This window comes from Lepidochelys kempii, chromosome 1 (genome assembly GCF_965140285.1).
Source record: "Lepidochelys kempii isolate rLepKem1 chromosome 1, rLepKem1.hap1, whole genome shotgun sequence".
Taxonomy (NCBI): Eukaryota; Metazoa; Chordata; order Testudines; family Cheloniidae; genus Lepidochelys; species Lepidochelys kempii.
This window is the reverse complement of record NC_136380.1, coordinates 347735154-347762038: the sequence shown is the minus strand read 5'-3', so window position 1 is coordinate 347762038 and position 26885 is coordinate 347735154. Positions and strand designations below refer to the sequence as shown.

Below are 26885 nucleotides of genomic sequence, written 5' to 3'. Positions count from 1 at the left end.
CAGGGGAGTGAGGTCGGGGTGTGCACCACACGGCTCCCAAAAGACGCGGCATGGCCCCACTCCAGCTCCTACGCGCTCCAGTGGCCCCCTCTGGTGCTCCAATGGGAGCTGCAGGGGCAGTGCCTGCGGACAGGGCAGCGTGCAGAGCTGCTTGGCTGCGCCGCTGCATAGGAGCTGGAGAAGGGACATGCCACTGCTTCTGGGAGCTGCTTGAGGTAAGCACCACACAGAGCCTGCATCTGGAGTACAATTTCCAGTTCTGGTCACCACACTCCAGGAAAGATGTGGACAAACTGGAAAAAGTCCAGAAGAGAGCAACAAAAATGATTAAAGGTCTAGCAAATGTGAGCTATGAGAAAAGATTGAAAAAATGAGTTTATTTAGTCTAGAGAAGACTGAGGGGAGATCTGATAACAGTCTTAAAGTATGCAAACGATTGTTATAAAGAGGAAGATGATAGGACAAGAAGTAATGGGCTTAAATTGCAGCAAGGGAGATTTAGGTTAGACATTAAGAAAACCTTCCTAACAATAAGGGTAGTCAAGCACTAGGACAAATTATCTAGGGCGTGTGTGGAATCTCTGCCACTGTGGGTTTATAAGAACAGTTTAGGCAAACACTTGTCAGGGACTGTCTCTAATACTTAGTCCTGCCTGAGTGCAGGGGACTGGATTAGAGAGGCTATTGAGGTCCCTTCCTGTCCTACATTCCTATGATTCTATGCCTAGAATGAAGAGCTGCAACCGCAGTCTGCATCCCAAGTACTGTTGCTAGCAGCAGGGTGCACGCATGTTTTTAGACAATGTGATCAGACCACATTCCATTGGGTACCAGACTATTTTAGAAAGTAAATATTGGAAAATATATCCTTAAGGCCTGATGACGTTGCCCCCACTAAAGCCAGCAACAAGATTTGCTATGACTTCAATATAGTCCTTGTTTGGAATACTGTTGAATTGCTTTGTTGGGGACACTGGGGCATGGCCACTAGGTAACTCGAGGGGATGGAAGACCACTAGTGTCGATGAAGCCCCCTCGCACTAGGCCCAGGTGTCCTTGGTCCCCCCTCCCGCCTGGAGGCACTCGCAGCAGCTCTGCGTACTAGTCCCAAGTGTCCTTGGCCCCCCCGCCTGGAGGCACACACAGCAGTTATGCTGAGGATCTGCAACAATATGCTGCGGAGTCAGACTGCCTGAAACTAAGCAAGGCCAAACAGGGCAGATATGGAAGAACAATGCTGAATAAAGCAGCTTTATGTATAGTTTAACAAATGATACAGAGAATCAGGGAACTAGCTGGGAACTGGATTGGCTGGCTATATGGATACTTGGGGCAGCTTGCTATTGGATAAGTATGCTAGGAAAAAGGATGTATAAAAGCCTGTGTAACTTCCTGGTCTGTGTGCAGGATTTGAGATTTTATTCTCCCTGTACCTTTGTGCAGCTGCAAATAAACTTTTCTGCTTCTCCACCCCGTTGTGATTATTGGGTCCAGCACACCGGGTAACGAACCAACTCAAGCTGTTGTTCAGCCTCTGGGCACTGGGTGCCGGCAACAGCTTGATTGACCTCTTAGGTCAGTGCTGAAGTTTCTTCGTGGTACCTGTACAATGGAAATTAACTCCATTCCTGGTGCACAAACTGCAGTAGCAGATAGTTCCTGCGCAGACTGGTTTGCCCGAGGCAAAGAGTTGCAGCAGCTGCATGTTAAAACCCGCACACCTAGTACAAAGACCCGCAACTTGGAGGGATGTCTGCACACCTCGAGCAAAAAACTGCAGCTGCTAACGGATGCATGCAAAGACCTGCATGCCTAGTGCAAAGACCTGCAGCAGGAGAGGTGTGCATGCAAATTCCTACAGGCCTAGTGCAAAGAACTGCAGCAGCAGAGGGATGCAGGAAAAGGCCTGCATGACTAGCACAAGGAGCTGTATCTTGCCCGCCCATTTCCTGGATCCCAATAAGGCAAGGAGCTGTACCCGCAGCGATGGCATGCATTTTCCAGTGCAAAATGCTGCTACCGGCATCCAGGAGGCACCCCCCTTGTAATCAGAGCCGCAGAAGCCTGCGGCAGTACCACCGCGCCCCAGCAGGTGTCGATGGCGCCCGACCTTCGTTGCGGGACTTTCTAGCCACGCTGGGGAGGCTCTATGGGAGGGATGGGCTGCCGGGTGGGCCGCGCATGCGCACTCCGACGCCCGCGGGGGTGGGGGGGCCGCCCCGCCAGCAGCAGGGAACCCGCCTTCCGCCCTGAGCCCAGGTAACGGGGGTGCGAAGCGCGCGCGCCCAGGAGCCCCTCAGCGGGGACGAGGCGCGGCTCCTCTGTCCCGGGGGGCGGGGCCTTGCTCCCCCCCCCCGCAGCCCCAGGAACCTGGGCTGCCCCTGGGGGGGGCTGTGTCCTGGGGAGGGGCGAATGGGGGGGAGGGGTCTGTGCCCCTGGAAAGGGGGCGTGGAAGGTGGGGGGACGCTCTGCCTCCCAGAGGGGGAGGAGTATGGGGGAGGGGCTTAATATCTTGGGGGGGGGCTGGTGGAAGTGCTCTGCCCCCCTAGAGGTGATGTGGGGGAGCTGTTTCCTCTGAAGGGGTTACATGGGGGGGCTGTGCCCCTGACCCCATAAGTGAGGGTGGGGTCAGGGGGTGGCTGTGCCCCATGGAGAGGGTGCATGGGGGGCTCTGCCCCTCCCTGAGGTGAGGGTGGAGTTGGGGGGAGGTTGTGGCCCCTGGAGGGACTGTGCCCCCTGAAGGGGGTACATGGGGGGATGTGCTCCTGCCCCCAGAGGTGATGGTGGGGTGGAGGAGGGCTGTAGCCCCTGGAGTGGGAGGTGAGGCTTTGCCCTGTCCCAAACTGTTCTGACAGCATTTTGTTTTTCTCTCTTGCTAAATACTAAGCACTTGGTCTTGTAAAGAGTTGTCTGCGGGGGCATATCACGCAGCTCTGTGCAGGATGGGCTTGGGACTGGTGACCTATCGATCGTTAATTCTATAATTGCATCGTTACACTAGCGTTCTCTGAGAGACTCCCGCAGCATGGGGCTCTCTCTAGGGGCCTCTCTAACTCGGTGTGGGTCTGGTTTGGGGTCTGCGTAAAGTTAATTATTTATGCTTTTGTTTGCATTTTTAAGACGCTTCTGTAGATTCTGCTGAATGCATGTAACATTGAATAATGTAATAATGAAAGGCTAAGACTCGCTCTGGAGGCTGAGAGGGTGCTTTGTCTGACAGTATACAAGAATGTGTGGGGAGAACCAAGCTTAAATATTGTGACTATAGCCTTTGGCAGCTTAAATAATTTGACATTGTACTGTTCGCTTTAAAATAATTCATTGGATTTTTAAATTGATGTAAGCAATTTATTGTTTGGTTTTGTGATATAGCCTTACACGAGGCGGATTTCCCCCCCTTCCCCCCCAGCAGACCAACAACATAACAGTACTGATCAGTTCTAGGATTCTGTTGATGGCTTAAATAAAAAGATCACAATTACATTTCCCTTTAAAAAGAAAAGGAGTACTTGTGGCACCTTAGAGACTAACACATTTATTTGAGCATAAGCTTTTGTGAGCTACAGCTCACTTCATCGGATGCATGTAGTGGAAAATAGAGTGGGGAGATTTTATATACACAGAGAACATGAAACAATGGGTGTTACCACACAGACTGTAACAAGAGTGATCAGATAAGGTGAGCTATTACCAGCAGGAGAGCGGGGGTGGGGGACCTTTTGTAGTGATAATCAAGGTGGGCCATTTCCAGCCCATATGAATGTATGAGGAACAGGGTGGGTGGGGGGGGGGAAGGGGGAGAATAAACATGCGGAAATAGTTTTACTTTGTGTAATGACACAGCCACTCCCAGTCTTTATTCAAGCCTAAGTTAATTATATCCAGTTTGCAAATTAATTCCAATTCAGCAGTCTCTTGTTGGAGTCTGTTTTTGAAGTTTTTTTGTTATAATATTGCCACTTTTAGGTCTGTAATCGAGTGACCAAAGAGATTGAAGTGTTCTCCGACTGGTTTTTGAATGCTACCATTCTTCATGTCTGATTTGTGTCCATTTATTCTTTTATGTAGAGACTGTCCGGTTTGGCCAATGTACATGGCAGAGGGGCATTGCTGGCACTTGATGGCATAGATCACATTGGTAGATGTGCAGGTGAATGAGCCTCTGATAGTGTGGCTGATGTGATTAGGCCCTATGATGGTGTCCCCTGAATAGATCTGTGGACACAGTTGGCAACGGGCTTTGTTGCAAGGATAGGTTCCTGGGTTAGTGCTGGAGAGTATTTGCTTCAGGTTGGGGGGAGGGGGGGGCTGTGTGTAAGCAAGGACTGGCGTGTCTCCCAAGATCTGTGAGAGTGTTGGGTCATCCTTCAGGATAGGTTGTAGATCCTTGATGATGCGTTGGAGAGGTTTGAGTTGGGGGCTGAAGGTGATGGCTAGTGGTGTTCTGTTATTTTCTTTGTTGGGCCTGTCCTGTAGTAGGTGACTTCTGGGGACTCTTCTAGCTCTGTCAATCTGTTTCTTCACTTCAGCAGGTGAGTACTGTAGTTGTAAGAATGCTTGATGGAGATCTTGTAGGTGTTTGTCTCTGTCTGAGGGGTTGGAGCAAATGTGCTTGTATCGTGGAGCTTGGCTGTAGACAGTGAATCGTGTGGTGTGATCTGGATGAAAGCTGGAGGCATGTAGGTAAGCATAGCGGTCAGTAGGTTTCCGGTATAGGGTGGTGTTTATGTGACCATTGCTTATTTATGTGCTGCACTTTGGGCAGCCTTAAGGGAAAGAGAATGGCACTTTTTGCTTTACACTAAGTGCACATGGATGGTACAAAGGAAGCTTCAACAAAACCTCCATAGTCCTGAAAAGCCTGCAGGGAAAGGTTGGTTAAAACTGATTCTCTGTTGCAAGCCCTCTGCTTGCAGTTGTTTGCTTGCTTTATTTCACAATGGCAATTGCAAGGGTGTGCAGTAATAGTGTGACCAGACAGCAAGTGTGAAAAATCAGGACGGGGTGTGGGGTAATAGACACCTATATAAGACAAAGCTCCAAATATCGGGACTGTCCCTATAAAATCGGGACATCTGGTCACCCTATGCAGTAATACAAATGAAACAGCATGCAGGGCTGGGCAATTTGGGCCATCGCCCAGGGCACTGTAGCCAGCCTCCTGGTGCAGAAGCAAGGGGCTCAGGCTTCCTCTCACTGCCTGCAGGGTGCAACCCGGTGTGACAGGAATGCCCGCTTCCCTACTCCTGAGCAGAGGCCCCCTGCTCACCGCCCGACATGGTGTCACTCTCAACCAGGTTCCTAGTCCTGCCTCCGCACTCTGCAAGTCGGCTCTCCCCACCCTAAGGTTGGGGATATTTCGGGGGCGAACCTTCCACCATCACCACCCGTCTTAGCTACCTTCAGTGCGCTGGAGCATTTTAGCCTCCACCTCCCCTAATAACCCCCTTACCTGGGACTGGGGAGGGGCACTTGAATATTGGGGATGCTCAGTATTGAGGTGGGGGGAGATCTGCCCTTCTGGAGCCCCCCTGTCACCACCCTCCCTTTCCCCCCATTATCCCCACACCAGTGTGATTCTATCTATACACCTCTGGTTCCCTCCCCTCTTTCTGGGTCTCTCAGGTCACCGTGCGTCCTTGCCACCACAGCCCTCTGGTGCCCTCCTGTCACTGCCTCGCCTTGGGCTGCCAACCCGCTGGGGCCCTGTCAGAGAAGCTGGATGCTGTGCTGAGTGGGAGGGGTATGACTGTGCCCCAGTGCCTGCACACCCTGTCAGAGTGCGGCAGACCGCTGCTACGTTATCTTGGCTGTCCTGCCCAACAACCAGGTGAGGGTTCCCTGTAGCACTGGCTGGGGGCGACAAAGTGACTGCTTTGGGGTTTCCTGTCACCATAGCATCCAGCTGTGACACACTGCAGGGCAAGACCGGCCCTGCGGGTGGGTGATGTGGTCAGGGCGTGTCAAGGTTCCTTCCCCACTCTGAACTCTAGGGTACAGATGTGGGGACCTGCATGAAAAACCTCCTAAGCTTATCTTTACCAGCTTAGGTTAAAACTTCCCCAAGGTACAAACTATTTTACCTTTTGCCCTTGCACTTTATCGCTGCCACGACCAAACGTCTAAGAGATATATAACCGGGAAAGAGCCCATTTGGAAATGTCTTTCCCCCAAAAATCCTCCCAAACCCTACACCCCCTTTCCTGGGGAAGGATTGATAAAAATCCTCACCAATTTGCATAGGTGAACACAGACCCAAACCCTTGGATCTTAAGAACAATGAAAAAGCAATCAGATTCTTAAAAGGAGAATTTTAATAGAAGAAAAAGTAAAAGAATCACCTCTGTAAAATCAGGATGGTAAATACCTTACAGGGTAATTAGATTCAAAACATAGAGAACCCCTCTAGGCAAAACCTTAAGTTACAAAAAAACACAAAAACAGGAATATCCATTCCATTCAGCACAGCTTATTTTCTCAGCCATTTAAAGAAAACAGAATCTAACACATATCTAGCTAGATTACTTACTAAGTTCTAAGACTCCATTCCTGTTCTGTCCCCGGCAAAAGCATCACACAGACAGAGAGAAAGGCTTTGTTTCTCCATCCCCCCAGCTTTTGAAAGTATCTTGTCTCCTCATTTGTCATTTTGGTCAGGTGCCAGTGAGGTTATCCTAGCTTCTTAACCCTTTACAGGTGAAAGGGTTTTTCCTCTGGCCAGGAGGGATTTTAAAGGTGTTTACCCTTTCCTTTATATTTATGACAGGGGGGTGCTGTGGTTCAGAGGCAAGAAGCAGAGTGGGGCTGGAGTGCGAGTTCATGGATGGGAGTTTGGGGCAATGGGTTGGCGGGGGAGAGGCAGCAGTGGCTGGGGCGATGGGGGTCAGGTGGGGAGCCTGGGAAGGCAGCTGGGGCTAGGGGCGCCAAAATACAAGTTTGTCCAGGGTGCTGTTTTCCCTAAGACCGACCCTGTAGCATGGGATATTGCAGATCAACACTGAGATGCTTTGGAAGAACTGCGTATGGGAAATCCCAGGTATGAATAGTGTGGGCTGCTGCCCGGTCAGTCTGGAAGTGCACTGGTAGAGCTGTGTGTGAAGCTGGACTGGACTAGCCGGAGATGCTGCAAATCACTCTGCATTTAGATGTGTTGACAAAGCCCTGTGGGGGTCAGGATTTGGAATAACATCAAGTGCTGCAGATTAGATTGAGATGCGTGAGTGTGGATTCAGGACTGGAAAAGCAGTGGCTGGTGCATGTCAGGGCTCAGGTGCATTGACAGTATGGGTGGACTAGTACTCGGCAAAACTGGAATAGCCCAGGGTTTTGCTAGTCAGAACAACAGTGTGATCTTGGTGCATTTCTTTTCTGTGTTTCAGTGTGGTGTCTGTGTGAAATCCAAAACTGGAGGTGGAGCCCAGCACCTTCGTAAGAAAGAAAATCCTCTTAATAATGTCACTAAGTGCTGTGTATGTGTGAATTAAATTTTCATGCCAGTGAGGGAGCTGATCGTGGTGGCTGGAGGTTGACATAGTGATGAAATGCATTAATGTCACTTTCTATTTGTTAAGATCCCAAAGTAGATAAATAATTTCAAGTGATATTTACAGAATTTCTACAATTATACAGAACGGTCACACAATATAGATAATAGTACAAAGAGCGCAATCCTGCTCTGATTGAGGTAAAATTCCCATTGACTTGAGAACAATCAAAAATGCAGAGATTTGAGTAACTGAAAAAATTGAATGATTCACAATCCATGTGTGAATTTAATGCTTGTGGAAGTTGATGGCTTGAGAGTCCTGGAATTTGAAGTCCTCTCTCTAATCCCAGAATAAATACAGTTGTGGTGCAAACTTGGAGGCACCAGGGGTTAGGGGACAGTTTAATCTCCATGGCCCATTGAGTCCTTGGTCTCTAGGCTAAGATTGGCACTTCTCTGGTTGGCGGAAGTTGTAAGGTGGTGATGTTATGTAGACACTTGAGCATTAGGAACTTGACTGACACACCAAACTCATTTCACACAGGCTGAAGGCACAGAGATGAAAATCATGTTAATGCCTAGAAGAATACCAAATAGGCAAACCTTTGATTGTTGCCAACCTGGGCTGAAAATCCGATGAAGTACAGGACTGCACTACTGATCGGAAAAGGACTGTATAACCCTGGGAGCAGTCAATCTGGTCTTGTGGTTGCTACAAAACTGCTTAATTTTGGTCTGAGTTGTGATTCCCTTACTAGTAGTTTTGTGGAAGGCTTTCAATTTTAACAGCTGCAGAAAGAAAGCTTTCAAGACTAATATATCTTGGTATCTTGAGAAGGTGAAAAACAGACACTGGTGGAAAGATGTGGTTTGAAGGTGAATTTCCCGGTGAATGTTGGGTAATCAGAGCTTTCATACTAAACCAGTGGTGTGTGTCACAATGAGGCAGACACAGGAGGCTTGATGCAACTGTGCAGTTGTTCAGATGGGCAGATTGTGCTGTGTTTGCTCATTCTGTGTTTGTTTTCTCCTGCAGGATGAAAGAGTGGTGGATTCAGGTGGGGCTGCTGAGCGTACCCCTCCTTGCTGTCTACCTGCACATCCCTCCGCCTAAGCTGTCCCCAGCCCTTCACTCATGGAGGGCGTCAGGAAGGTACTTCACATACAAGACCCAGAACATCTTTTACAGAGGTGAGGCCTGACGGGAGTGGTGTATCCATAGCTTCAGGGAGCTTTCTGCAGCACTGAGGAGATCCTGTGTTCCTCAGGCTGGGGGTGCCAGACTAGCAGACAGACCTTTGCACTGTGACTGAGAGCTGCTGGACCTTCGCTGTCCTCCACCAGGGTGGTGCTACGGACTGCTTCTCTCTCCAGTGCTGCTGGTCTGTGCCACCAGGCAATACTAGAGAGAAGCTTTGAAAGCACTGGGAGAGAAGGATGGGGAGGAACATACAGAAGCTGGTTGCCTGGCACAGAGTGGAGATCCCCTGCAAGACTCGCATGGGGAAGAATGGTGAGGGAGGGAGACACGGAAGAACTTAAGGGAAAGTAAAGACAAAGGCATGCTAGAAAAGCACTGGAGAATCAAGGAAAACATAGACACTGAGGGGAGATAAGGAGCCCAAAACAAAGAAGAGAGAGAGAGAGAAGAGCAAAAAGTTTTAAAACAAACACATAGAGAAATAAAACTGGGGTGTGGAGAGAGACAGACTGACTAGAGACAGACTGGACAGAAACGGGTGAGATGGGAGCATTTGTACTGGGATGTGGCCTGAAGGGGCATGCAGATTCCAGTCCATTGTGAGAGGGGAGCTAAAACTGTGTTGAAACTATGGTAATGATTGAGTAGAAGATACGGGGAGTCCTTGCTCCTTAGCTCTTGAAGTGTTTTCTCTCCACACTACACTGAAATGGAGCCGTCTGGCCTCCTTAAATTAAGTGGCAAATGTAGGTCAGTTAATTCACTTCTGGGGGAATGGACCATGGGTCTAGGACCAGGGTCAGTATCATTACTATGAAACATTTGTATTGTGGTAGTACGTAAAGGCCACAAGCAGGTTGGGCCACATTGTGAAGTACCCCCCTCTAGGCACTGTGGGAGTACCCCCCTCTAGGCACTGTGGGAGCAGATGCTAAGGTTCTGGGTGCCTCTGATAGCCTGGTTATGGGTAGCTGAGTGCAGGATAATAGTAAGAAAAAAGTTGTGAACCCCGGTTGCTGGGGTATTTAGTCAGTGATGGCATTTTGCCTGCACTTTTTGTGCTCAGAGAGAATTTTTGGAGCCATGATTAAGCTCTGTTGGAGAAAAACCTGGTTCAAAATATGCAACTTGTGTCTGTAGCTGTACAAACTTGTGTTTTTATCCCCTTGTGTTTAATAAGCTAAACTGGGACCGTACTTACTACTCCTGAGGGAATTCTGCGCCAACAAACTAAAAATTCTGTGCAAAACATTTTAAAAGTCTGCAAATTTTATTTGCCAATAAATAAATGTGGAGGCTCCAGCATGGCAGTGGGGAGCACAGGCCACTGGCTGCATAGAGGTGGGAGATCACCCTGCTGTTCCCCACCCCACCCCAGGACATGGTGAAGCTGCACCCGACCCTGAGACAGCACAAGAGCCAGACCTGCCCCAGAGGTCCGTGTCCCAGCCTGTGTGCAGGGGGGATCTGGATGCAGGGGGTGAGGCTCAGCGGGGTTGGGTGCGGGGAGCTTGGTGGGGGTGTTCTGGGAGTGAGGCTCAGCGGCAGGGGTCTGGGTATGGAGGGGTTCGGATGCATGAGGGTTGGGTGGACGGGGTGGGTTTGACCTGGCCCTAGGGGGTGTGTCTGACCCAGGACCATCCTGGGTGCCCCCAGCCCCCCATACCTTCCCCCTGTGGTGATTTACCTCTCCACTGGCTGCTCCGGGCACCTGAAACAATGTGCCTGCACTGCTGGGGAGGAGCATGTGACCGCTCTTGCGGCTTCCCTTTGCTTCCCCATCAGAAAGTAATTTTTCTGTGGAGAAGTAAAGAAATCTGCATGGGATGTGAATTCTGTGCACGTGCCGTGGTGCAAAATTCCCCCAGGAGTAGCTTGCATTAGACTCCTCTCAGGAACAGTTAGGTCCCGCAGGAACTGGAAGTGGTAGGTTTATTCAAATGGCACACTTGCGTTTGTGGGCACTTGGTGTTAAGCAGCACCGTGTAGTTGGAGGTGCTGTTGTTTTGGATGAGATGTAAAAATGATGTCCTAGCTGCTTGTCATTGAAGATCCCACAAATCTCTTCTTGAGAGCAATGGTGTTTGCTCCAAATTGTGGCCAAATTCCAGTTTTAAGTACAGATGCTCACAATATACTTACTTCCCAAGTCTTCCCCATGTCGCAGTTTCAGTTGGGAGCAGTATTTTTCTCCACTTCCTGTCCTTAACCTGCTGCTATGTGCTGTGAAACAGCTGTCATGTTTTACCCAAGGGATGGCTGCATTTGAGTGTCTGATTCCTGGTTTCCCTATCAGTTTAAAATTTGCATAGTGCTTTGGGATCATTCAAAATGAAAGGTGTTATGCAAATGTAAGCTCACTCATTGCTCCCAAGTTGTTTGTGTACATAGACTGATTGATAGCCTAATGTGGTGAGCCTCCACCTGGTGCCATTACATCAACAGTATAAACTCTCTCCTCTTCGAGGTGCCTCTGTCCAGCTCTTAAGGAACAATAGCCCTAGTAACAGGTTTTTGTGCAAGCTGAGAAGTCTCTGAATGGCAAAGTCTCGGGGGTTTTGTCTGTGTGTTAGGTTCTAAGAATGTTTACTGTGAGGGAGCCTTTGTGGCTGGAGAGATCTGATTTTTTAGTGTTAAAAAATCAACAAAACTCTTATTGGGAGCCTGGAACACAACTTGGTTGATGTTACTGGTGCTCCCTTGGAATTTTAGGGGGGGAGGGATAGCTCAGTGGTTTGAGCATTGGCCTGCTAAACCCCGGGTTGTGAGTTCAATCCTCGAGGGGGCCATTTAGGGATCTGGGGCAAAAATTGGGGTTTGGTCCTGCATTGAGCAGGGGGTTGGACTAGATGACCTCCTGAGGTCCCTTCCAACCCTGATATTCTATGATTCTATACTGTTGGGTCCCTGATACGGTCTCCTGTACAGCTGCTTTAAAGTTAAAGCATCCTTGGAGTGTAGCGCGTCTTGCTGATGTCCTGTTCTCTCCTCAGATTCATCAGGTGCACTCGGCAGTTCAGATATTGTGGTTCTGTTACACGGCTTCCCAACCTCCAGCTATGATTGGTACAAGGTGAGGGGACCATGTAAGCACAAAGTGTGGACTGTGTGAGTAAAATCGGTGATTCTCACTTCCCCTGGAAACCAGAGGGGGATCCCTCAGGGAGGAATAAATGGGCCTGTCTGACTAGTGAATCATGGAGGAGAGATCGATGAGTGACAGGGCTTCCCTAGTTTATGGCAGAGTTCTTGTTTTGGCTCTCCCAGCCCACTTCACTCTTTTTTTTTCCTCATAGCTAAGACTTTGCCCTGGGGTGAAACTTGGCACAATTTGTCATAGCTTTCAAAGTGTGGCAAAGTCATCACCTACAAGACCCTATGTAACCTTGTTTCCACCTACCTATGTCTCTGATGTCCTTTCCTCTCCCTAAATTCTTCCCAGTTCTCTCTCACCACTTCCTCCTTCATCTCACACCCCTTTTCATGCCTGTTCTAATGCTGCTTCCCATGCCTGGAGCGCTCTTTTCTCATCTGCCAAGTGTCCTGCCCCACTTCAGTTCTCTCCTTAAGACTCACTTTCAAGCATTCCTTCTACTCCCTTGGCACTTCGGCTCCTAAGATTTTGTCCTATGATTTATTTTGCTTGTGTGTTCCTGGGGGCAGGAAACTTGTCTTTATACAGCAGAACCCTGTTATCTGATCTAATTGGGACTGGGGCCAGATCCGATAATCAAAAATTCATATAATTCAGAGAATGGGAAAGTGCGAGGCTGTAGTGCCATCTAGTGGCTACAGGAGAGATCACCTGCTTCTGGACCTGTGTGTGCTGGTTGTTTGGTTAATATGGAGAGCTGGATAATGGAAGGTCGGATAAACAGGGTTCTTTTGTATGTGTGAAGAACGATGTCCATTTCCTGTGCTGTGTAAATGTTTGGTGGTAATCAGTGTGGCATTCCTGGGACCAGATGCTGGATTTTGTAAGATCCAAAGGGAGCAAAAATCATCTCTAGCTACTCACGGATTCCAAGGTGATGGAGGCAGCTTCTCCCAACTGGCCTATATGAATATTGGTATTTTCTTTTAAAAATAACTCCATACAGGCCTCTTGTGGGGAGGCGCAGCTGTCGTCTCAAAATCTGAGTCCTTTGGTATATTCACATTTTTTGGGGAACAAGGGCACTACCCTTGTAATGGATGAGCAGGTGGACTTCCCTGTTGAATGATTGTGGTGTCAGTTTGACAGGTTCTGAAGGAAATTCCCATATAGTACATCTGGCCAGAGGATATAGCTATAGAACTGGGTCTTACGTTGGAGGGAGATGCAAACCGGAGGGGAACCTCAGAATCTAGCCAATATGGCCTTTGCAGGGAGAAACCCCACCGCGGGGCTTGGGGGAAATAACTTTTTAGAAGATCTGTTGGCTTTTGCTGTCATGAATATACTGGTTATTATGATAACTCAAATCCACTGCAGTTCAATTTGTGTTTGCAGCATGGGTGTCTGGGAGGAGCTTTAAGAAATTACGGTGTAGAACTGTCCATCTTGGTGCGTAGGCCTCAGAGATATGAGTGTAGCTGCTCTTATGATTTCCTGTCTTTCTCTTACAGATTTGGGAAGGGCTGACCCAGCGATTTCACAGGGTGATCGCTCTGGATTTTGTAGGATTTGGTTTTAGTGACAAGCCTGTAAGTGATCCTGACAGACGATTATGTAGTTTCTTTTGGAAAAGGAATTTAATGATGAAAGTACATCCAGACCAATGGCATCACACAAGGCCATGCCTGAGAAGATGGATTTTATTTACTATGGATTTTGATGAAATCAGTTCATTTCTCAGGTTGCTTTCTGTCTTTATCCACTTACATTTTTTCCAGGATGCAGTGTTGTTGTAGCTGTGTCACTCCCAGGATATTAGAGACACAAGGTGGGTGAGGTAATAGCTTTTATTGGGCCGACTTCTTTTCATGAGAGAGACAAGTTTTCAAGCTTACACAGAGCTTGAAATCTTGTCTCTCTCACCAGCAGAAGTTGGTTCAGTAAAAGCTATTACCTCACCCACCTTGTGTGTCTAATATTTTTCAGCAACAGAAATAAAGATACAATTGTAGAATATGATTGGTGTCAAAATCAAACATCAGAAATGGGACGTGATGCAATGGTCTCTAAAGTGACCACACTCCACTGGAGTGTTGGCTCACCTCTGTAGAACAGGTTTGCTTCACTTGTCACATTAGGCAGCTCTGACACAAGTAAAATGCTGGTGAAGGGTTACTAGCTTGTGGTTACGCTTGTGTAATTGTAACCTTGCAAACAAATCACGGAGTGAGTTTGATAGTACTTAGCTCTTCATCTTCAAAGAGCTTTACACACGCTAGGTAATCATCACAGACCTTCTGTGAGTTGAGTTTCATTATCTCCATTTTATACATGGGGAAACTGAGGCACATGGTGGCAAAATGATTTGCCCAAGGTATCTCAGTAAATCAGCAGGAGCCTGGACAAGAATCTGAGTTGTTGGCTGTCAGTCCTGGGCTTGTCTCACGCTTCTGCAGTTGTCCACGAACACTGGTGCTTAGTTGTGTCCAGGCACTGAACTTAGTCAGACTGGAACTGCCAGGTGGACTGTTCAGAAGAACCTGCACAGTGATATTCCAGCTCTCTGTAACTAACAAGATAGAAGTGTATGATGTTGCTCTCACTGGAGCTGCTCTCTTGCTTTGCTTTTTAAACAGAGGCCCCATCACTATTCCATTTTTGAGCAGGCCAACATCGTCGAGGGGCTGCTGGGGCACCTGGGTCTCCGAAATCAGAGGATCAACCTCCTGTCTCATGACTATGGAGACACAGTTGCGCAGGAACTGCTCCACAGGTCACTGGAAGCACTAAAGCTCTGAACGCTCTTCGTCATCCTCCTAGGGTTTAATTCCCTGAAGCTAAGTAAAAGTAAATGGTGGAGAGCCCCCTCTTTCCCCATCCCACATCTGAGATTCAGGGTGACAGCAGGAGGTACCAGTGTGATACCACGCTGAAGGATGCAGTAGTAGAAGAGCCTAGGTAGATAGATGGAGGGAAGCTGATATGCTGCCTCCATTGACTTCAGTGGAAGCTGTGTACGCAGATACAGTGGAAGAGTCTTGTCTAGCCATCTCCAAAACTAGATGCACAACATACTCTTTGTCTTTGAGACCTGGAGGCTTGTCAAGGATGTGAGGATTGAACAAGGCAAGTCTTCACAAGCCAAGAGCATCTTCTGTCACCATTGACCAGGGTCTGTGTGAAACCACAGGGGATGGCTAGTCGCAGATGGAAGGACTCTGCCTAAGTTAACATTTTTCTTCCCGTCAGAAATTTAGCAGCAGCTGATGAGGCTTTGCCTTTTATCTTGTCACCTCAAAGTCGGTGGCAAATGTTAAGGATTTGGCCTTGCCACCCCCCTATGAGGAAGGGACCAGATAGAATGCCCCTCTTACAGATGGGGAAAATGAACCAAAGAGTGGCTGAGGGATTTGTCCGAAGGCAAGTCACTGGCAGAGGAGGAGTCAGAACCGAGGTTTCTTAATGTGCAATCCCTTGTTCTAATCAGTAGATCAGGCTCCCTGTGGCTGGGAAGTGCTGCAAGGTGTAACTTCCACACAGAACTCCTTACAATGGTGTGGTGTGGAATCTCTAGCTAATGAGTACATGTCAGATGTATAAATGTGTGTGTATTGTATTAGCATTTAAGAAGGTTTTTTTAAAATTATGTTTTACTTATTTAGTACAAAAAACTTAGCATGCTGTGGAGTTCCCAATCTAACCAGTTAATGATATGAGTGGGGGAGGGCGGGTGGCAAGCACTGCTGATTTTTTAATTAGTCTAAAGTGAAAATTATTCAGCAAATAGAACATCCAGTAGTGCAAATCCAGTGTGCCTATTTTCTGTATCCCTCTTGAGATCCTGGGAGAGAAGACGTTCCCCAAGGCTGCTGAGACTGTTTCATAAAGCATGCATTAGAGAAGGTCTTGTTTACTCTCTTAACAGTGATTATTGCAATGTGAATGAGTTGTACAGTGAAGGAGAGCTGTAGGGAGTACTTTGATACTGCTGTTCCTATGCTACTTTTGAAATCACATCTCATGGGTTAATTCACATCCTGGATTACGTTTTAATAAATGGCAATATTACTGCAGTCTGTTGGTCAGTCACTTCTTGGAATTGCCTGAGAATTGCTCCAGTTTAATTCAGTCTTGTCTCTTGTTCTCCAGGTATGAACACAATAAAACTGGATGTGTCCTGATCAATAGCCTTTGTTTATCCAATGGAGGTAACTGTTTTGCTTAGAGTAACATGATCTGTGCAAAATAAATTAGTGGCTCTCCATCTGCTTCCCTGATATCGGTGCCTACATCACCACTGAGACTAACTGGTCCCTTTGTTGGCAGTCTCATCACGGTGCCAGGGGCTGAATGGGCAATAGAGACTGAACTCCCCTCTGACCCACAGAGGGGTCCCTCCAGGCCAGGGATGAAGCACACTGGTGGAGCAGTGTGGGGAAGCTTTCACTGCTCTCCCTTTTCTATGGTTAGTGGAAGGCTTTAGTGCTGCCAGTGCAGCACCTTTCACAACACCAAAATTCACTCTTAAGTGGGGAAGATGGGGCGGGGGGAATGGCTGGTTATAGAACATGGGAAGGCTGATTAAACTGGACAACAGATACGTCTCCCTCCTTTGTTTTATTAGTAGCAGATTGATCCTGTTAATGCAGCTTGTAAGGGCAGATGGTCTCTATTGTGGCCCATTTCTGAATGGTGCTGCGACTGAGGAGTAAGAATTTCTTCCCTTCTTTAGGACATGTTTTTTGGCCACTCTTTGTGAGAGTAGGTGCCTGTCCTGATGTGGCTGGTTCGGTGCCTTGATGGCATTTATAGTCTATAATGGTGGCATCGCCGCCTCTCTTCCATGCACAAAAGTAAATTCTATTGAGAGGTGTTTAAAATAAAAAAAGACTCAGCAATCCCCATTTAAGATATTGGTATCTGGCTGTCAGCAAATGCATTCCCTGAGGCTGCGCAGGTGCGGAGGGAGGGCAGAAGAGGGAGACTGGAAAATGTCAGAGCAAACTTAAGTAACTGCAATGGCTGTTTTCTGAAACACTTTCAGGTATTTTCCCAGAAACTCATTACCCCAGATTCATTCAGAAGGTGAGCTGCTTTGGTCTCTAGTTTTATGAAATCAGGACTCAAGTATCAAGAATAAAACTTCTAGGCATGAGTTTGAGTGTGTGCCGTTTTTTGGTCCTAGAATGTGTCCTTTTCCAGCTAATGTAATTTGTTGGCTGACTTTAAATGACTGCATGTAAATGTTTAGCTGCAGTTAAGGGGGGAGCAGTTATTCAGGCCACGTCTACACTAGCAAACTTAGAGCAGCACAGCTGCACCGCTGTAAGATCACTTGTGTAACTGCTCTATGCTGATGGGAGATAGCTCTCCCGGCAACGTCGTAAAACCACCTCCACGAGCAGCAGTAGCAGCTAGGATGGCGGGAGAAGCTCTCCTGCCAATATAGCGCTGTGCACACTGCCACTTACGTCAGCAAAACTTACATCACTCAGGAGGGAGGTTTTGTTCACACCCCCGAGTGACATAAGTTTTGGCGATCTAAATGGTAGTGTAGACACAGTCTCAGAGAACAAGAGTCGTTAAACATTCTGTTTCATTGTACCACCTTTTGCTTTGATCTTACCAGAACTTGCAGGGTCAGGTCAGGGTTATTGGGGTGGAATATCTATTGGAAACACCGAGGGTTGTGCAGGCGCTGGGGGTGTCATTCCCTCTGACTCTGCCCGGAGTCAGTGGTCTCATCTGGTGGTAGTGGCTGCTATGCTGCTGGACAAGCAGTTCTTTCAGATGAGTCCTAAAAACTGACGGCCCCCACTGGTGCAGTTTAAACTAAGCTTCCATTTAAAAAAAAAAAAAAAAAGTCTTAGACACCAAACATGTGCTCGGCATCTCCAAGACACACTAGCCTGGTTGCAGTCTGTTCTTGAATTTCTGCTGCTGCTCAGCGTGAAGACTGAGCAGAGCCACCCCAACTTTCACTGCTGTTGTTGGGGAAGCCATTGTGTCCAGCTCTGGGCACCACACTGTGGGAAATTGACCAAAAGCAGGTCAATTTCATGCTGCTGGTGCTTTTGGAAAGCTGTGAGCAGCAGCAGAGGCAGGTGCTGGAACTCACTGGGGGAGGACCCAGAAATGGAGACTGGAGGAGGGGTCAGAGAAACAGATGTCTCCCCATTGCAGCAGCCAGACAGCAGAGGGAGAGGTAGACTAGTGGACACCTTCACTCTTTGCAGTAACTAGCAGGTTCTGGGGTGGGAGGCTGGAAAGAGAGAATGGAAATGCTCCATCTCTGTACAATAATAAGCAGGTGGGACTTGGAAGGGGGAAGGGATTCAGATTTATCAAACACCGACTGTCCAGGTGCTGATGTGAAAGATGGAGCTTCTTATAGGAATCCCATCACCTTTCCCATTCTCATTAGTGATGGGTGAGCTGCTCATCCCAGCAAGGCTGCTTATCCTTCCCTGACAGCTCCTCAAAAAAAAAACTTACTGCCTTCCGGTTACTAGCCTAGTCTTTGTCTCAAGTCTTGGTCTTAGTGTCTTTGATCTGAGGTTCAGATGGCCTAAAGAGGTCAGTGGCTGAAGGTGCTTTGGTTCAGTGTATTAATAACTTTGAAAAATCTAGTGGTAATAATGGATTTACTTCAGTGATTGTGGGGAAGGGTTGTTCTGTAAGACGGCTGGTTCATGGGGGCCTGGTAGCTCTGTAGGAAAGGCCCTCTGAACAGGCAAGGAATCATTGCTGTCTATATGGCATTTAATGGCATTTTTCTCCTTTCTTCTGCCAAAGATTCTCAAGGATGGTGGCCTACTGTCCCCCATCATCACCCGGCTAATGAACTACTGCCTCTTCTCAAGAGGGTGAGTTGGTGTTCTGAGCACTACACACACTGTAGAGGACAACCCTGTTGTGACAAATGTATAGATTAGGTTGGAGTATAACCCAGGAAACACTCTCACTTGTATGAAAGTATTAAGTCATGCGTCCTCTATAGTCTGTAGTTACTAGATGGCTGCTTGTTCACACACACTTGAGCATGTTTCATCTGGTAGAGGACAGTAGCTCACTATCGTTTCATCCAGTTCTTCGGTGGTAGGTGGATGTACCATATTATGCTGAAGATATTCTGAAGTTGAGACAGACTTCACTTGGAAGCACTGTTAATGTCTAAACAACTTATTTTCCTTTCTGACCCTGTGCCTTACACTTGGTCCCGCAACATTGTCCTAAGAAAACTAGAAAAATGTGGTTTAGATGAAATTACTATAAAGTGGATGCAAAACTGGTTGAAAGACTATTCAGAGTCATTATCAATAGTTCAGATGGGGGTTGGGGGGGGGAAATATATCTATTGGGGTCCCATAGGGGTCCAGTACTATTCAGTATTTTCATTGATGAATTGGATAATGGAATGGAAAGAATGCTTATAAAATCTGTAGCTGACACCAAACTGGGAAGTGTTGCATGGACTTTGGAGGACAGTATTAGAATTCAAAACGACCTTGACAAATTGGAGAATTGGTTTGAAATCAACAAGATGAAAATCAGTAAAGACCAGTGCAGAGCAGGAAGGAACAATCAAATGCACAACTACAAAATGGGGAATAACTAGTTAGGTGGTAGTTCTGCTGAAAAATAGCTGTGGGTTATATCGCATCGCAGACTGAATGAGCCAATAATATGATGCAGTTGCAAAAAAGACTAATATCATTCTGGGGTCCGTTAACAGAAGTGTCGTATGTAAGACATGGGAGGTGATTGTCCTGCACTGCTCAGCATTGGTGAGGCCTCATCTGAAGAGCTGTTTCCAGTTCTGGGCGCCACACTTTAGGAAAGGTGTGGACAAATGGGAGAGTCTAGAGGAGAGCAACAAAAATGATTAAAGGTTTAGAAAACCTGATCTATGAGGAAAATATAAAAACCTGAGCATGTTTAGTCTTGAGAAAGGATGTCGGGGAGGGGGAGCCTGATAACAGTGGTCAAATATGTTAAGCTTTGTTATAAAGAGGACAGTGATCAATTGTTTTCCATGCCCACTGAAGGTAGGACAAGAAGTCGTGCAGCCAGGGAGATTTAGGTTAGATATTAGGAAATACTTTCTAATTTTAAGAGAGGTTGTGGAATCCCTGTCATTGGAGGTTTTTAAGAACAGGTTGGACAAGCATCTGTTAGGAATGCTCTAGATTTACTTGGTCCTGCCTCAGTGTATGGGGCTGGAGTAGATGACTTTTCAGTGTCCCTTCCAGCCCTATATTTCTATGATTCTTAAAGGTGCTGCCTGCAAACAACAAATATAACTCCTTTAAAGACACATCAGTCAGGACTTGGAACAGGAAAAGTGGAGAGGGAGTCCCAGGATTCCCTCAGCTGTAGCCACGCAGAGTTGCAGTTTAAGCATTAGGGGTGAAACCTTCACCTTCCTGAAGTCAGTGGCAGTTTTGCTATTGACTTCATTAGAGCCAGGATTTCACCCTAGGTTCAGAATGCCTAGGTCAGTGCTCTTCAACCTTTTTACGCACAAGATCGCTTTTTGAATTTCAGATCAACCTAGGATCTGCACCCCCCTTCCCCGAGGCCCCACCCCGCTCACTCCATTCCCTCCTCCCACCGTCGCTCACTCTCCCCCACCCTCACTCACTTTCACCAGGCTGGGGCCGAGGGGTTTGGAGTGTGGGAGGGGGCTCCGGGCTGGTGCAGAGTGTTGGGGTGCAGGAGAGGGTGAGGAGTGTGGGCTCTGGGAGAGAGTTTGGTACCGGAGGGGGCTCCAGGCTGGGGTGGGGGTGCGAGGTGCAGGCTTTGGCCAGGAGGCGCTTACCACAGGCGGCTCCTGGTCAGCGGTGCATGCCGCTCCCAGAAGCGGCTGGTTGCTGGCAAGCCTCTGCGGCCCCTGGGGCGGAAGGGGGGCAGCGGTTTCCGGCCAATGGGAGCTGTAGGGATGGTGCTGTGGCCAGGGGTAGCTCATGGAGCCACCTCATCCCCAACACTGCGTGGAGATTAGTGAGCCACAGCTGGTTTTCACACTAGTACAATGCTGTTGTACTTGGTTTTCCAGCACTGCGTGGGGAACAACAACAACAAAGTTACTGTCTTCTCCCACAAATAATTCATTGAAATTAGAACAAACATTTCTGTTCATATTAGATGCTATGAAACACCTTCCTTCTCCACTTTGGGATCACTGCTAAATTTGACACTGTTCTTTTAAGTTGGATAATTTGGGGTGCTCCAAGAGTGTGTATTTTACAAACAAATCTTGTAATCATTTGACACTTTTGCCCTGAAACTAGTTTTTGTGTCTGATATTAAGTGGTGTTATATCCTGTTTATTCCAGAAGGGGATACATGCTGTAAAGATCTTCATGCCTCTCTGAATTTTTTTTCAGACTTGGAGCAGTCTTTGGTCCGTATACGCAGCCTTCAGCTGCGGAATACTGGGACATGTGGACAGCAATCCGGACAAATGATGGAAATCTTGTTGTTGGCAGGTATGTTGCTCTCTAATTTCCTTGTCTGTTGATGTCTCACACCAGCTCATCCCTGTATTTCCAAACTGAGAGCCATGGAGCACTTACTGGTGGTCTGCAGAGAGCTGCCTGGTCACATAAGAACACAAGGGTGGCCAATGCCTGGTGCTTCATGGGAATAAACAAAACGTCATTTATTGAGTGATCCATCACCTGTCGTCCAGTCACAGCTTCTGGCAGTCAGAGGCTTAGGGACACATGAGGCATGGGGTTTGTCACTGATCATCTTGGCTAATAACTATTCTCCATGAACTTATCTAATTTTTTTAACCCAGTTATACTTGTGGCCTTCACAACATCCGCTGGCAAGGAATTCCACAGGTTGACTCTGCATTGTGTAAAGTAGTACTTCCTTACATTAGTTTTAAACCTGCTGCCTGTTAATTTTATTGGGTGGTGGTTGTGTTATGTGAAGGGGTAAATAACACTTCTTTACTTACTTTCTCCACACCAGTCATGATTTTATAGCCCTCTCTCATATCCCCCCTTCGTCATCTCTTTTCTAAGATGAACAGTCCCAGGCATTTGAATCTTTCCTTCTATGGAAGCTGTCCCATTCTCCTAACCATTTTTTTTATCCTTCTTTGTACCTTTTCCAATTCTAATATCCTTTCTGGAGATGAGGCGACCAGAACTGCGCACACAGTTCAAGGTGTGGGAATGCCATAGATTTATACAATGGCATTATATTTTGTCATCTTATCTATTCCTTCCCTAATTGTTCCTAACATTCTGTTAGCTTTATTTGACTGCCCCTGCACATTGAGAAAATGTTTTTAGAGAACTATCCAAGATCTTTCTTGAGTACTAACAGCTAAATTAGACCCTCATCATTTTGTAGGTATAGTTTGGATTATTGTTTTCCAATGCGCATTACTTCGCATTTATCAACAGTGAATGTCATCTGCCATTTTGTTGCCCAGTCACCCAGCTTTGTGAGATCCCTTTATAAGACTTCTCAACCAGCTTTGGACTTAACTATCTTGAGTAATTTAGTATCGTCTGGAAACTTTGCCACATCACTGTTTACCCTCTTTTTCAGATCATTTATGAAGATGTTGAACAGTACAGATCCTTGGGGGGCCTTGCTATTTACTTCTATCCATTTTGTAAACTGACCATTTATTCCTGCCCTTTGTTTTCTATCTTTTAACCCGTTACTGATCCATGAGAGGACCTTCCCTCTTATCCCATGACTGCTTACTTTGCTTAAGAGCCTTTGATGTGAGACTTTGTCAAAGGTTTTCTGAAAGTCCAGGAACACTGTGTCAGCTGGATCCACCTGTCCCCATGCTTGTTGACATCCTCAAAGTATTCCTATAGATCGGTGAGGCATGATTTCCCTTTGCAGAAGCTGTGTTGACTTTTCCCCAACATAGCGTGTCCTTGTGTCTGATCATTCTGTTCTTCAATATAGTTTCAACCAATTTGCCCTGGTACTGATGTTAGGTTTACCAGCCTGTAATTGCCAGGATGGCCTCTAGAGCCTTTTATAAAAATTGGCCTTACACTAGTTACCCTCTAGTCATCTAGTATAGAGGCTGATTTAAGTGAAAATTTATATACCACAGTTAGTAGTTCTGCAATTTCACATTTGAGTTCCTTCAGAACTCTTGGTTGAATCTCCTCTTGTCCTGGAGACTTATTACTGTTTATCAATTCGTTCCAAAACCACCTCTATTGACACCTCAATCTGGGACAGTTCCTCAGATTTGTCACCTAAAAAGAATGGCTCAGGTGTGGGAATCTCCCTCACTTTCTCTGGAATGAAGACTGATGCAAAGAATTCATTTAGTGTCTCCACAAAGGCTTTGTCTTCCTTGAGCCCTCCTCCAGGCAGTGAAGGAAGAGCATGAATGCCTGTAGAAATAGCTGGAATCCAGGAGGAGAGGCCAGCCTATCTGTACTAGCCAACGTAGCTGTTGGCATGCGGATGTTGCACAGCTGTAAATGCCAACTGTGCCCACATATCTATTCAGGGGACACCATCACAGGGCCTAATAACATCAGCCACACTCTCAGAGGCTCGTTCACCTGCACATCCACCAATGTGATATATGCCATCATGTGCCAGCAATGCCCCTCTGCCATGTACATTGGTCAAACTGGACAGTCTTCTACGTAAAAGAATAAATGAACACAAATCAGATGTCAAGAATTATAACATTTATAAACCAGTCGGAGAACACTTCAATCTCTCTGGTCACATGATTACAGACATGAAAGTTGCGATATTACAACAAAAAAACTTCAAAACCAGACTGTAGCGAGAGACTGTTGAATTGGAATTCATTTGCAAATTGGATACAATTAACTTAGGCTTGAATAGAGACTGGGAGTGGCTAAGTCATTATGCAAGGTAACCTATTTCTCCTTGTTTTTTCCTCCCCCCCGCCCCCGCCGACATTCTTGTTAAACCCTGGATTTGTGCTGGAAATGGCCCACCTTGATTATCATACACATTGTAAGGAGAGTGATCACTTTAGATAAGCTGTTACCAGCAGGAGAGTGGGGTGGGGGAAGAGAAAACCTTTTGTAGTGGTAAACACCCATTTTTTCATGCTTTGTGTGTATAAAAAGATCTTCTATACTTTCCACAGTATGCATCTGATGAAGTGAGTTGTAGCTCACAAAAGCTTATGCTCAAATAAATTGGTTAGTCTCTAAGGTGCCACAAGTCCTCCTTTTCTTTTAGCTGTAAATGGGATTGAGATTTGGAGAGGAGATAGGCCATGCACTTGTGAATGGGGAAGGGAGGAGGTGGTCCACAGAAGATCTGAGGCATGGTCCACACTGTGAAAGAGTCTGACCAGCTCTGCTCTATAGGAGTGGTAAAACTGCATGAGCATTCCTGTGGATGATGGAAAATACCGAAGTGTGGTCTGGGGGCCAGGAATGCCTGAGATCTAGCTCTGCCCCTGACTTTTCCTGTAGCTTTGGACAAGTCAATTTAAACTAGCCCAAGGGGGGAAACGGGCTTGTGCTTTTTTTCTTTTTCTTGATTATGTATGATGTAGCTTGACTTCATTTTTCTTCAGAATAAATTAGGGGGTTCCTCTCTGATTTGGTTGGAGGCTTTTCTTGGACAACACAGAGATGTGGAGTGGGAGCTGGGAGCTCTTTTGGCTCTCAGTTTAATCAGTAACAGGGAAGGAAGTATTAAATCATCAATGGATGAGCTGTTCTTCCAGCTGTTTGTTCAGCAGGTGTTAGAGTGTTAAATGGAAGTGTTGTTAAATGGAAACAAGCAAAAGTTGTAATCAGAATAAAAATCACCTCCCTCGTGGGTTAATTGGATTTCACTTCTTATCACTTCACTTCACTTTATCTTTGGCATAAATCTTCTAGTTCTCCAGTCATGCCTAGTGTCTTCTAGGAAAAATGTAACCTCTTCCCCAAACCCCCCCCAAGAAAAATACCCTTTCTGTTAATAAAGTTAGTAATAATACCTTTCAGGCCTTCAGTATATATAATGAGGAAACAAAACGGGGGAGAAACCCAATGACTTTTTCCTCTGCTGCTGCTCTTTAACTACTGCCTCATTTTCTAGATCTAAAGAATGGGGCTAATACATACTTCGCTCCTGTGTAGAGAGGCTGTGATGGGGAATAAGCCAGTGTCTGTAATGCACTTTGAAGGTATATTAAGTAGGATGATAAGAGAGTAGAGGAAAAACAACCCAAGTAGCAAATTTGCACCTGCACTAGCTTGTGTGTGTGTAGCTGGAGTTCTGCACACGTTGCACACGCATTGCAATGTATTCCTGTCGTGTCTCCTTGGCATGCAACTTGATTCAACATTTTAACAAGAAATTCAGTGCAGAAATCTCTCCTGTAGCACTACGATTGAAAGTTCATCGTGCATTTCCTTTCCCAGCTGAACGTTGCTTTGTCATGGTGTCTGCGTTGCCCGTCCCTGCTGCGGTGTACTGCATGCCTCCATTGCTGGAGGATGGAAGAACCAGACTGACTCTCTTAATTATGACCCAGATAGATTGCCTTCAATAAACAGGAACTGGCTGTACGGCAATTGGCTGTTTATAGTAAATCTAGCTTCTTTTAGTAGGATTTGAGCCCTGATCAAACAAGGAGGGTGAAAGAGGATTATTGGGATTGGCCCAGATGGCTGCATTAACTAGCTCTGCTAGTTAAGACCAATGCAGCCAAGACAAGGCAGGGATGGGATCAGAGCGGGTTTTGTAAGCCAGGTCCATAGCCTAGAAACTCCATTCATGTCTCTTACCCTGTGTTAGGCTACTGAGGACTTTCCGTGGATTTTGGCTGATCGTGATATGGATTTGCACTCCCTGGCGCTGTATGTTCAGTAAACCTAACTAATGTGGATATCCATGCTTGGATGGGTCTCTGCAACCAGAACAACTGGAAACCTTGTTTTTTAAATGCAAGCTTTAGTTCCTGTAAGAAAATGGTATGGCCCTCATAAAACAGCATTGTAGCTGTCAGATCGAGAGCCACGGATCTGAGGAGCTGGTTGTCACTGAGAGGAGGGGGGCTTAGAAGTATTTGGAGTTAAAGTTGTAACAGTAAGATAGAGAGAGCCAAATATTGTGATTATATTTCCTCTCTCACATGCCCTTTCCCTGTGAAGGTGCCTTACTACCATGTCCTCTTCTGTAGTAAACTGAAACCACTTCCTACCTAGGTGAAAAGGCAACACAGAACCCAGTGTATTGCCTGTAATATGAACCCCAGAGTTTTCAGATCTGACTGTCTGCGATTCAGTTTCCTCCATTCAGACAGTACAAGAATGCCAGCACAGTAGAGAGATCTCATTTCAGATGTTGGATTCCTAGTTTTGCATTGATGGCTGGAATCGAGCACTTTGTGGGTTTTTAAAGCAGCCTCGTGGTAACCAATAGCTGGGAGCTCAGTTACTGCCCTTGGTCTGCAGCCCGGGGGCGTGTGAGGAGGGAGTTTGTGCTTCACAGTGGTAATCAAGCTGCATATGTGGATATAATAGTTGAGTCTTGTATGTTTAAAAGCAGGTTTGTACTTCTGTAATGTAGAGCTAAAGTACTTCAGCAGGGTAGGTTGGTACCATTATCCCCATTTACTGTTGGTATAACTGAGGCCCAAGGTCCAGTCCCATGACTCGGGCCAGGTCTATGCTACAGAGTTAGGTCGATATAAGGCAGCTTCTGTCGACCTAATTACGATGGTGTACGTGCTACAGCCTTGCTCCTGCTTATGTAAGTGCCCAACTACACCGACATCATAATTACACCTCCACGAGAGGCGTAGGACTTATGTCGGTGTAATTAGGGCGACACAGTATCTGTGTAGACTCTGTGGGTTACCTGCATTGGCTGTTGGCTGTCATTCTTGTCAATTTCATGGCACCCTGCTGGAGCTGTGAAATTGATAGGAAAACAAGGTTCCCAGCTTGGGCTGTCACCCTGGGGTAGGTGGGGACCTCCAACTTAGAGCCTGGCTGCTGTTGGGCTCCCTGCGCCTGACCAGGCTGCTCCCCAGTCTCCCTGTTCCCCGCTGGGCTGCTGCCTGGACTCCTGGCTCCGAGATGGGCAGCTGCCCAGGCTCTCTGTTGCCCGCT

General features: G+C 46.9%; 1 protein-coding gene across 4 annotated transcripts in view; it reads left to right on the top strand.

The window, feature by feature from the left end:
* Positions 1-2180: 2180 nt before the first annotated feature.
* MEST (mesoderm specific transcript) overlaps positions 2181-26885 on the top strand; it is a 32653-nt gene continuing 7948 nt past the window's right edge. For 2 of the 4 annotated variants that reach the window (XR_012156865.1, XM_073328908.1), the window contains exons 1-8: positions 2181-2259; positions 8523-8677; positions 11681-11760; positions 13296-13525; positions 15934-15992; positions 16829-16869; positions 18580-18650; positions 21174-21275. Coding sequence is in view for 3 of the 4 variants with exons in the window: in XM_073328908.1 (XP_073185009.1) it covers positions 8524-8677; positions 11681-11760; positions 13296-13525; positions 15934-15992; positions 16829-16869; positions 18580-18650; positions 21174-21275 (737 nt within the window). In the remaining variant the exon portion in view is untranslated. Of the gene's footprint in view, positions 2260-5625; positions 5831-8522; positions 8678-11680; positions 11761-13295; positions 13526-14420; positions 14558-15933; positions 15993-16828; positions 16870-18579; positions 18651-21173; positions 21276-26885 lie in introns of all 4 variants that reach the window. The other 2 variants (XM_073328910.1, XM_073328909.1) reach the window with 2 other exon arrangements.